The sequence below is a fragment of the Sus scrofa genome, chromosome 5 (genome assembly GCF_054392235.1).
Source record: "Sus scrofa isolate SSC_HxYL_T2T_F1_AM1 chromosome 5, Sscrofa_HxYL_maternal_Yorkshire_Landrace_v2.0, whole genome shotgun sequence".
Lineage (NCBI taxonomy): Eukaryota > Metazoa > Chordata > Mammalia > Artiodactyla > Suidae > Sus > Sus scrofa.
The window spans coordinates 68177891-68190308 of NC_139387.1; the positions used below are offsets into that span (position 1 = coordinate 68177891).

A 12418-nucleotide genomic window follows, 5' to 3' on the forward strand; every position below is an offset into this window, starting at 1 on the left:
CTATTTTCTTAGATACTCTTCGTTGGATATCAAAAAATACTTATAATGCATTGTATTTTTACTCTTTATTTATGTTATTTCTTGGTGCTTTACACACAAGCCTTTGACAAATAGATGTTAATTGGCTTAAGGTCACATACAACAACTTGCTGACCCAGGATCCTAACTTAAATCTCATGACTTGTTCGCCTGTATTAGGAGAGGATCCTTCCCTCTCACTGCATGTTTCTCCTAGAATTTTCTATTGAGAAATAATCTAGGTGAGGACAATATGGCAAATTCCAGGGGAAACAGTAGCTGAAGTCAGGGTGAGGATTAATGACAGGGTCTCACTGGTGTACATGCTGCTGCAGGAACAGCATTATTTAAAATTCATTTGATAATCAGATTTTTCTCCTCCGTGAATCTTAGATCGCCTCTTTTTTAAAATGCATTAAACTTTGTCTCCCTAAAGATTATTAGTAGTGATATATGAAAAGAGAAGAAGTGTGACCAGTAAACAATAGAGTAATGAGGAGAGTTGGCTTGAAAGTCTCTGAAATACCTTAACAAGGGCTAACAGTCTGCAAATTGTTACTATAGAAACATTTTACCCTGGGAAGCAAGGATAACTTCAGAAGAGATGGCGGTGACTCTGTGTGTGTGTGTGTATGTGTATGTGTTGATGGAACATGATAATTTCTGAAATCCTTTTATTCTAAAACTTTAAAGTCCTTTCATAGGTTTGATCTCATTTGTTAGAATGTCTGTGGTTGGGTAGCGCAGGGGTGATGAAGTAAAAAGCAGGGAAGTGATAAAACTTGCCCTAAATTACAGAGTGAGTGAGTGAATGAGAGAGACACATACAGACACATATAGCACACACAGACACACACACACACACATATATACACACACCCTGAATACTAAAACGGACCTGCCAGTTTAGAACCTTCTCTTAAATTAGAGCCTGATGACTTTTCTCTGTATTAAGAAAGGAAGGTGATGGGGGTGTGAGGCAGAATTCCCAAACTCGACTGCAGGTTGGAATTAACCTTTGGAACTTTGACGAATCCCAGCATTTGGTTTCTATTCCCAGAGAGTCTGATGCTAATTTCATTGATGCATCCTGGGCGTTACAACTTTTAAAAAGCTCCTTCAAACACACTAGTTTAAATTTGAGGAGTTAGAGTCTGGGAAAAGAAATCTAAAACCTGTTTTATCCGCTTTTATTGTAAGTAGATGATGTTTTAAAAACGATGAAGCAATTTATGAAAAAGAACAGGAGAGCTGAAAATTTAAGATTTAACAAAAGCAGGTATTTCTTAGAAGGAAGTTGAGAAAATTGTAGTAGAAGCCTGGGTAACATTTTGTGTAAGGGTACATTAAACAATTTTCTTACTGCTGTGACACACAAACATACGAGTATTCTAATCATGGTATTGATATTGTGTAGGGTATTGATGCTCCATATCCAAGAGTAGAGTCATTTGAAAGTCATTTGAAAAATCATAATTTGAAGAAGAGTAACAGCAATTATTATAGGAATATTTTTATTTCTGTAATTATTATAGGAATAATTAGCAATAGTTACTATTTGTTACTATTGGACTGTTTGTGTTATTATTGTTCTAAGTATCCTTTAATTCTTACAGTGACTCTTGGATTTAGATAATGTTGTAAACCCAGTTCAACAGATTGAAAAAAAAAATGAGGTTTAGGAGAGATTAAGTAATTTGCTCAAGAGTAAACAGCTAATGAATAGATAGATATACCAGGCCTCAGAAATGCCCTGGCCGGTACTTGTGGGACTGATAATAAAAAGTGAAAGTGAACTGAAGCCTAGGAATATGCCTTTTTGGCCTTTATCGAGGAAGCTATAAAAGACCTTAAGGAAAGAAACATTTGAAGACAAAGCACCTTTCTCATGCGTACAAGTTCAGAGCTGAGGTGAAAAGGACAAAGGCAGACAGCCACGGTGGGGCCAGCTGATGGGCTGCACCATGGCTATATTAAATAACAAGCTAGTTATAGTAGAGTTGCTAACTTTTACTTAAGAAAATACCTACCTCCCTAAAAAGGAGTGAAATAATGCCACTTGCAGCGACATGGATGGACCTAGAGATTATTGTACTCGGACAAAGATAAATATCATTTACACGTGGAATCTAAAAAAGTGATACAAATGACCTTATGTACAAAGCAGAAACAGACTCGGATTTTTGAGAACAAACTTCTGGGTACCAAAGGAGAAGGGGGGGGGGATAAATTAGGAGTTCGGGATTAACAAGTACACACGACTACATATAAAGTAGATAAACAACAAGACCTACTGCATAGCACGGGGAACTGTATTCAATATCTTGTAATAACTTATAATGGAAAAGAATCTGAAAAAGAATATATATATTTTATCGACATTTATGCCAGTGCTTTGAAGGAAAGTCACACTCTCTTGAGACCATCGTGGCTGGGGAAGTAGCAGTCAAAGTTAGAGACTTCTGAGTAGAATAAATTACTCAGGAACGCTATGTTGGAACCTTTGGTCTGAAAGTAATTATGTTATACAGGTGAATTCTTGCTAGAAGAGGAACCGGCAACTACTACGGTTGAAGAACGTTTTCACATTCTTATTAATTCTCACTAGAATCCTCTGAGGCGAGGGGTCGTGATGATCTCGTGGTAAAGATGAGAAAGCCAAGGCTTTGCAAGGTTGAGATTCACCCATTCTGCATTTCTAACTTTGCGTCCTGTGTTCTTTCTTCTGCACCCCAGTTTGATGGAGATGGTATATTAACTTGGTTCCTGAAAGTTCCAGCTTGGCTTTCTCCCAGGTAGGAAAGATAATGCCCTCAGCAAGCAATAAGGAAGAACTTGCTAGGTCATCACCTTGACTTTAGGCCAAGAGAGCCTTTTCTGAAGCCTTAATTCTTGCCTTAGTGATTCTACCTTGTCTTTGATTCTGATCACTAGTTAAGATCTTAAAGGAGAGTTTTTCTTCTGTCTTTTCTGTCACTCTCAGCCAATTTTCTTTTGATATCTCTGCTTTCAAATTTTTCCACCTTCCAGCAGTTCTTCCTTTTCATTTTCTTATTCTAAAATAAGGAAGGCTTGGGAGTTCCCGTTGAGGCACAGTGGAAATGAATCTGACTAGGAACCATGAAGTTCCGGGTTCGATCCCTGGCCTCGCTCAGTGGGTTAAGGAGCCGGCGTTGGCTGTGAACTGTGGTGTAAGTTACAGATGCGGCTCGGATCTGGTGTTGCTGTGGCTCTAGTATAGGCTGGAGGCTACACCTCTGATTCAACCCCTAGCTTGGGAACCTCCATATGCCGCAGGTGCGACCCTAAAAAGACAAAAAAAAAAAAAAAAGTAATGAAGGCTTAATTCACACTATCTGGAAAATAAAAAGTATGGGGAAAAAAATCATTCTTAGTGTCACCCTTGCTGCTGTGGCATTCTGATGTACCTCTAATTTCCCCTGAACAGGTGTTTCCTCCAACCAATATGGGTGTGGTCTTCCCTCATATATGTTTATATTTAAAATCTACTTTTATCAGAAGTTACCGCTTTGGCAAGGTGGGTTAAGGATCTGGTGTGGTCTCTGTGGTGGCTCGGATTCGATCCCTGGCCCAGGAACTTCCATACGCCTGTGGGTGTGGCTGAAAAAGGAAAAAAAAAATCTTACTTTTGTCATTGACTGTACTAATATTACAATTCCCCACTTATTAAAAATTTTCATGAACGTAAAATTAATATTTACAGTATTCCATTGCATAGACTTATAAAAACTTGACATCTCTGTCTTTGTATTAGTTATGGTTCTCCTGAGAAACAGAACCAACTCCAGCCAGCTCAGCTCAGAAGCGTGCTGGCCCAGTTCTAAGGCAGGGAATCTGCTGTCTGCTTCCTGCTGTGTGCAGTGTGGTGGCAATGTGTTCCCATAGGTGCCTTTTTCACCTTGCCAGGCGGTTGTTATAGTTTACCTGGTATGATCTTCTATGTATAAACTCCCTAGCAGGACACACCTGTATGACACAGCACGGAGGCAAACGGCAGCGGAGCTGACTTCCTGATTATGGAGTCTCCTGTCCACTTGCTGTTCTGCTTGCCTGGTTCTGGGGCTTCTTCATCAGAGAATGGGAAGGTGTACGTGTGCACAGGTGTGGGTTCCTGTGGTCTTTTGAAGCGGGTCTTCTTTCTGCCCTCCCTCTCCTCTTTGTTGGGGACTACGGGCTGGAAAAAGCTGGAGGCATGGTAGGACAACAGGGTAGATCTCCTTGCTTATTGGGGAAGCTACCCAATATTTTTTAAAGGACCAGGAGTTCCCCCCTTTGAAAGAAAAGCCAAACCAGATAAATAGCAAAGAGGGAGATAATTCTTGGAAATGCAGTGTGACTGATAACAGTAGAACTAGGTGTATGAAGGAAGCCCCCAAGCGTCACATATAGAGGGGGTGGAAGTTGTGTGTTCTTGGATTTTCCTTCTTCTCCTCCTCCCCCTCCCCCTCTTCCTCTTCCTCCTCCTCCTTCTTCTTCTCTTTCTTTTTAGGGCTGCATCTGCAGCATATGGAGGTTCCCAGGCTAGGGGTCAAATGGGAACTGCAGCTGCCGGCCTACACCACAGCCACAGCAATGCCAGATCCGAGCCGCATCTGTGATTTATGCTGCAGCTTGTGTTAATGCTGGATCCTAACCCACTGAGCGAGGCTAGGGATTGAACCCACATCCTCATGGACACTCTGTCAGGTTCTTAACCTGCTGAGCCACAACAGGACCTCCCTGTTCTTGGCTTTTCCTTCTAATCAATAGTCTTGGGAAACTGTTGATTAGTAATTCCAGGAAGGAAAAAGAGCCAGAGAAGAGAACATCATTCAAGATGTATTATTTCCTTGCTTTTGAGGTTTGCATGTGGTAGATGGAGGATGATAGAATCGGTAACACGATAAATAGAATGATAATTGTAATAACAATAAAATGTCTTGAGTTTGTGCAACACCTCAAAGGACATAAAACATGCTCATATCTGTGGTGACGTTTAAAATCGGATGCTGCTGGGTTGAAGTGACATTGCCCCCTCTTGGCTTGGTGTCTGGGGGCCTGTCTGCCTCATGTTCCTTTCACCCCTCTAAAGAGCAGGCTTTTCAGGAGGAGCCAAGAGTCAATTTCGGTTTCCTCATCTCTCTTGTACATCATGCACGTTTCAGGAATTCCTGCCTAAGGGTAAATAAAGCAAGAAAAGCTGATAACGCTCAGTTCTGCTGTCAAAAGATTTTGTTTAAACATGGTTAGGACTCCCAGGCAACACAGCAGAGCCTTTTTTTTTTTTTTTTTTTTTTTGGGTTCAAAGTGCATTTCGGTCCCTTCAAGCCCTGAGTCTCTAGGAAGGTGGAGGAGGGCGAAGATCAGAAAGGTCCTGATCCTTCCATATATGAGGAGAACGGGAGGACAAGGGACCATCTCAGGGTAACTCCTCTCCTCGCTGCCTTATCTGCACCAGGAGACATCACTGGCTGAAGACGAGTTATTTCCACAGGTTGGATTCCCTGGCCTTAAAGGGGCCGCCTCCCAGTGAGTCCCTTGGCCGGTCCTCTCCGGAGTGTGCTTCAGGAAAAGGGGAGCCCCAGGCGCTCGGAGACCCAGCATGGCAACTCTAATTATTAGGCTGGCGATCTGGCCCCTGGGGGCTCTGGCCCCTTCCTGACTATCGGGCTCACAGTGCAAGATTGCTGGTCCTGGAAACCCGGCCCTTCCCCTCAAAACTGCAGATAGACATAGGATTGGGCTCAGATCCAGGAAAACGAACAAAGAAAATGATCCAAGATCCCATCATCTGGTGAGTACTGGAGAGAGTTTAGGATCCTGTGCTTATGTTCAGAATCCATTTTGAAAATCAACATGCAGACATGGTTCTCTGAGACCTTTGAGAACCCACAGGCAGATTCTTCTCACCTGTTCTTTCCAATTTATGGTGTAATTGTTGGTGAAAGTTTATTGCAGCGTGATGGGTTCCGTGATTCCTTCAGACTGTGACATATTTCTTGACACTGTGTTTTGTCCGTGTGAGTGACAGCTGCATATGTGTACTGAAATAGATTAAGGAGCAGTGGGTTTCTAGTTAAAAGACTGGAGGATGAAACCTTTCTTGGCCATTTACTTGCCTTTTTTTTTTTTTTTTAACTCTGGCTAATTTAGGACAATATTCTCTCTGAAACACTGTTTCCTCCTGAGTGTGAAAGTGCCTAGGCTAACATATGCATGTTATAGCTGCTCCAAATATGTTCATTGGATTGAAAACAGGAAGGCCAGCATGTTTTTCAGAATGTCGGAGATAAGTAATGGAATCCTCTAGATCTGAACTGTTGGAGCAGTTCTATGCTTGTTTCCAACATGGTCACTCCATTAGATGAATTGTTTTGGCTAGCCCGCTCAGGGGTAAGGATGACGGGGGAAGAGAAGGGAAAGCTGAGTGACTAAGAAAGCAGACTGTCTCTGTCTCTGGGTGCCCTCTCCATATATTTTATCTTCCTTGCTTTGGGTCTCTGTGTCCTCTGCCCCATAGCCCACAGCTCTTACTAACTCCCTCAGCTCAGTGTGGTGTCCATCGAGGCGGTGGGTCACTTGTCTGTATGAAGAAGACGCGACTAGCAAATCCACTTGTGCCGAGATGCAGGTGACGAGGTTGAAGGGAGGTTGGTATAGCAGATATCACACCTTATTGGAGTGGGACCAGGCATCGAATATTCAAACAAAGAATTTCTCACAACACATAGGGAGAGCACAGGAGAATACATCTAACTTTTAAAGATCTATTTGTCGATGTATTTTGGTAAGAAGAGCTTCGTCTGGACTCATGAGTAAATTGCTGATTATGGCTGGGTCGTTGTTTTGCTAACGGAACAGAAATGTCACTAATGATGAGAATTGTGTTATTGTTGCAAAAAGAACCATTTTCTTTGTGCGTAATAAAGCAGATGCAAAGATGCAGCGTGGGCATTGTTCTTACACTGTATATATGTGTAAGAATTTGGATAGTTAATATGAATGTTTAGGTCAATTCTAGTTGTGATTATTAACTTCTGTGGTTTCCAGACCACAGTCCTGCAAAACTTTAGCGTGGATTTCACCTCTGATTTTACTCTTTTTTTCTTCTTCTTTGTATCTTCTTCTTGGTGCTCTTTCTCCCTCTCAATTCTCAAGTCAAGAGGGGAACTCAACATCTTAAGATGCTCTTAAAAAGTCAGAAGCAATTGAAAAGAGAAAAAAATAAGGAATGATAACCACAAATAAGGCAATAATATTGTTTTAATTAGAGCACTGCCTGAAGAGATTTGGCACTATAGGTACATGCCAAATCTACTTAGGCAAGCTCTGTACATAGTTTCCAACCATCAAATATAGTTATCATAATGAACAATTTCGCGACCTCACTGGACCCATGATTCCAGTGCCCCAATTTAGTAAACATGAGGCACTGAAGAGAGAACTTGAAATCTGCTATTCACTGTCTGAATTAGCTTTGTCTAAAAATGAAAGTACATGTTTCATTCAGAAAATAAATGATAGACAGTGAAAGAAAGTTAGACGTGCTTAAGAACCATAGCAGAGGTAGACTTTTCTCACATAACCCATTTACCATTGTTCAGACAGGTGCTGGGAACATTAACTTGAACCCTGGAGCAGGAGTCTTGGGTGGGAGGAGAGACTTTAAAAGTAATTGAGAAACAGAGTTCCCGCTGTGATGCGGTGGGTTACAAATCTGACTGCAGGAGCTCAAGTCAATCTGCAGAGGTGCAGGTTCGATCCCCGGCCTGGCACAGTGGGTTAAGGGATCCAGCATGGCTGTCGTATAGGTCACATCTGCGGTTCAGATTCAGTCCCTGGCCCAGGAACTTCCATATGCTGTGGATGGGCCATAAAATTAAAAAAAAAAAAAAAACAGTGATAATTTGAGAAACAGTGGCATGAAAGCATTAGATGTAGGATAGTGTTTTATATACTTACAGATTTTACAGTCCAATTAAGAGAAGCAGTAACCAACGTAATTTTTTCTTTTAACACAGTGAGATATAGTTGAAGGGACAGAGAACTGGTCATATTGTACAGAAATGTTGGTCAAATGAGTTAGCATTGAACCCATAGAAAGGGTCATTCTGGAAGGTTTTGGTATCTATTCAGGCCATATGTTAGGTTGGCACAGAGTGGGAAGGCCAAGTTATGCGGTAATTGAATATTAATTGCTGAGAGAAAAATGATATAGAGAGGAATATTGTCGTTAGAAGTGAATGTAAGAATTTTGGGGAGTTCCCGTCATGGCGCAGTGGTTAATGAATCCGACTAGGAACCATGAGGTTTACGGGTTCGACCCCTGGCCTTGCTCAGTGGGTTAAGGATCTGGTGTTTCCATGAGCTGTGGTGTAGGTTGCAGACGCAGCTCGGATCCTGCATTGCTATGTGGTGTAGGCCGGCGGCTACAGCTCTGACTAGACCGCTAGCCTGGGAACCTCCATATGCCGCGCGAGCAGCCCAAGAAATGGCAAAAAGACAAAAAAAAAAAAAAAAGAATTTTGGGATCTAAGTGCTGTGGTGGGCTCTGTGTGGTAAGGTTTCCTGTGCAGGCTTTCACGGATAGGTGGGTATATCTGGTGTGTATTCCTTAAAAATTCTGGACGTGTTTTGTGTATTATGGATGCCTGTAGCCAAACCATAATCATTTGAATAAGCTATTGTGCAAACACTTGGAAAGCAAGTTATTGAGTGAACCTCACCTCACATTTAGTTCCTTGTTCCAACATCCAATTTCATTGGGCTGCCACGTATTGTTAAGCCCAGTCTCTTTGAATGATCGCTACACATTCAATGATGGTGAGAACCTTGTTCGGGAAATACACCAGACAGTTGTATCCAAAGGTGGGTGCTCTGTAGCAAGTGTGTCATCCAGGTGAAAGGGTAGAAGCATGGACTTGGGTCCCCAGGTGTAGGTATGTTTGGCCATGTGCTGTCATTGGGTGTGGCCACCCTGAGCAAGTCAACGTGGGGACATAGGCACAGGGCTCTAGTGTGCATCATCAGCAGGTGTGTAGTTTGGTTTCTGGGCAGAGTTCACAAGTTGGAGTTGGCTGCTGATTGACCCCTTTCTTCCTCCGGTGCGGGGCTAAGAAAGATTATGCTCACAGAGCCACCTCCCCGGAGAGCCAAACTCATTGAACTGGCTGCTCCCTGAAGGAAAATAATTACATCTGATAATGCCCCGAAGAGGAAGCCAGAGGAAAGAAAAACAAGAATGAGATGGGCAGGGACACATTTTCAAATTGCCTTTGAATTCTCCTGGCTGAGCTAATGTTTTATTTTTAGGACTTTCTCCTCTGCTCCACCCTCTCAAGCCTCTCTGTTTCTTGCCCTTTTACGAGTGGTTTCCCTTTTCTGGGGGGTTGTGGGAGCTTTTGCCGTGCCTTTTGGGTTTCCAAACTAGATGAGATGGACTTCACTGTCTTAGGATTCATTGACCTTGTAGGTCCTTCACTCTGTGCAAATCCATAGATAAGAATTTTCTTTTCTCTCTAAAATATCCCTCCCTCTGGCTGTTTCTCTGTTTACATAGGCTTCTGGCCACCAGCCACACACCTGTCTCTCTGCTGAGTTGTTAGGTAATTGTTTAGCACTCATCCCCTCAGACAAGCTCAGAGTTTGAGGAATAATGAAAAGTCTGGGCACTCTGGGAGATTTGTTCAGGCACTAAGACACTCTGCCCCGATAAACAACATTGTGGTTATTAGTATCAGTACTAAAGGCAGCGTAATAATGCCAGTGTCACACAGGCATGATAGAGTATAATACTGTACTCATAACTGTGCTTATGAGTTTTAAAATTTTACTTTATTATCACATCACTACAGAGCTAGAACGTATATTTAGAGTTACCTTGACAGTGGAAAAATCACCATATTTCTTTCAGATCAATCAGAACTAAAGACGTTGGCTTTGCTAGTCATAGAATTAGGGTAACCAAGGGCAAAATAAAGTTTGTATATATGTGGAAGTGTGATAACCACCAGTTCCTTTCAGAAAGAAGAAACCAGGTCTTTGGAAATATATGCCGATTATATAGAAATATATGCTGATTGTGTAGAATTGAAAGAGATGCACATAAAAAGTCTCTGACCAGATACGTGAGAAACTAGTAACTAGAGTCTATTTGGAGGAGAATGGGGAACTAGAGAGATGGATGAGGATGAGACTTTTTTTTTTTTTAACCCTATGAATATATTTCTTTTTTTGTTTAAAAAATAAAGAGAAGGCTTATTACTGACTGTATTTTTTCTTGACTTGTCTTTATATTGCTTTAATCTAGTATTGGTATGAATGAGTGTCTGTATCTATATATGATGGGCTGGGGAATCTTCTTGGAGCTGCAGAATTAAATAGTTTTCCTTGATACATGTTATCTACTCATCGATGGTAAGAATGTGTTGGCAGGATGTTTCAGAGGATGAAAGCAAATGCATACCTCACCTCTCTTGAAATCTTCCTACTATTTATTCATTGTCTGAATCAGTTTTATATAAAAAATGAAGTATTTTGCTTAACAAATAGAGGAGACAGAGAAAAAGAAAATTAGACCTCCTTAAGGACTGTAAGGGAGGTAGATCTTTGCCACATAGCCCATGGACCACAATTGCACACCATTCATAAACTTAACCACTGGAGCAGGAGTCTAGAATAAGAGGGGAAACTTTTAAAGAATTTGAGCAACAATGGCATGAAAATATAAGACCAGACCATGGCTATATAGCTGTATAAAGGAAAAATGGCCGGAAAACCTTTTCTTCAGATTTGAACATCAGAGAGATGGATAGAGATGATTTGGTGGCTCAGAGAGCTCCAGGTAGCCCTGTACTTAATAACTAGTGATCTGTAGAGGAGTTTTAAAATTCTGTCTGTGATCTATTTTATTCTTTTTCAGAACAACTCAATTCTTGAGAATTATTCTCAGCTGTGCTCTGTGCACTCTCTGTGGGTCAAGGCCTGAAGTGGACAGCTGTGTGGCAATGGGAGATGAGAGGGGTATGACACGAATGCTTTTGGAATGCAAGCTCAGTGACAAGTTGTGTAGTAAGTACAGATATACAGATATCTGTCCTCTGATTTTAGGATGATAGAGATTAAGATCTGAATAGATTCTAGAAGGGAGATCATTTGATTTCCAATAGAAATGAAGACAGTGGTGCTACAGGATTTGGCACTAGGGGCCATTGTCTTTTAAAAGTTAGGGGGGCAGAAGTCAGGGATCCAGGTGTGCTGTATCTTCCATCTCAGTAGGAAACATGAGAGAAGAAGCACAGAGCATACTTGATGGGCTAAGAGACAGGGGCAGTGGGGTTTCAGATGAGGGAGTTGATCCCAACTATGGTTCCAATGAATGGAAGTAGAGGAGTCAGAAGGAAGAAGTGATCATGCCCCATATGGTGAGCTGAGGACCTGTGGGTTGGGAAAGTCAGGTTAGGCTGCTTCCTCAATCTCTTCTCTTCTTGCTTGATTTCCTCTCTAGTTATCCAGGAGCAGCAGTATGAAATCATCGTCATCCCAGCCTTCCTGGTTGGCATCTTCCTCATCCTTCTTGGGGTCATCCTGTGGCTTTTTATCAGAGAACAAAGAGCCCAACGACGGTCTCCTGGACCCCAAGGTAACGTTCAAAAAGCATCTGGGAAGTAGCTCAAGGAAGATAAGGCTCAAGTCTCAATGAGCCCAAGTGGAGAGGTCCCTGCCAGGAGATGGGGGTATGGATCTCCCCCTCTTGAGACGGGGGTGAGCTTTCCTCTAGGAAGTCTTGAGTAGAAGTTCAATATATGCTTGTTAGCTGAAAGAATAGGCAAGAGAGGCCACATGTAACCTGTTTCTGTCTCCTTTGTCCTATAGCACTAACAAATCTCTGGCCATGTGAGTGTCTAGGATTGGGGAGGAAGACCAAACTTTTTTAGTGAGTAAAAAGCCCAAGGCTTTGTAACCAGCCTTGAAGGATGACAGTTTACTCTAGAATACATTCCAGGCTTACTCTGTGCTTCTGGAATTTATGATGAGAAGGGGTAGCCTTCATAGCAGTCTCTGAAGCATTAGGTAGGAGACGATCATATGCTGTTTTGGAGCATAGGACAGAGAATCAGCTCATACAGAAAACACAGAAAAAAGAAGGGAAAAAATCTGACAGTGACATGAAACTATAGTGGCTGATCCCAACCCTAATTCTCTAATAATTGTATCCCGATTCCCTAATAATTCACTCTTCTAGAAAAAAACTTCTCTAAGAAGTTGTCTAAACTTGCTGCCACTACTCTGCTGGTCACATTCTCTCTCTCTCTCTCTTTTTTCCCTTTTTTTTTTTCTTTTCTTTTTTTGACTGCCCCACAGCATATGGAGCTCCCAGACGAGGAATCAGATCTGAGCT

General features: G+C 41.9%; 1 protein-coding gene across 7 annotated transcripts in view; it reads left to right on the forward strand.

The window, feature by feature from the left end:
- Positions 1–12418, forward strand: part of STYK1 (serine/threonine/tyrosine kinase 1) — a 46022-nt gene that overhangs the window by 18993 nt on the left and 14611 nt on the right. For 2 of the 7 annotated variants that reach the window (XM_084956772.1, XM_084956779.1), the window contains exons 1-3: positions 5351–5812; positions 10940–11088; positions 11525–11659. In XM_084956772.1, the coding sequence (XP_084812898.1) occupies positions 11025–11088; positions 11525–11659 (199 nt within the window). In that variant the 5' untranslated portion in view covers positions 5351–5812; positions 10940–11024. Of the gene's footprint in view, positions 1–5350; positions 5813–10939; positions 11089–11524; positions 11660–12418 lie in introns of those variants that run through there. The other 5 variants (XM_084956775.1, XM_084956773.1, XM_084956778.1 and 2 more) reach the window with 3 other exon arrangements.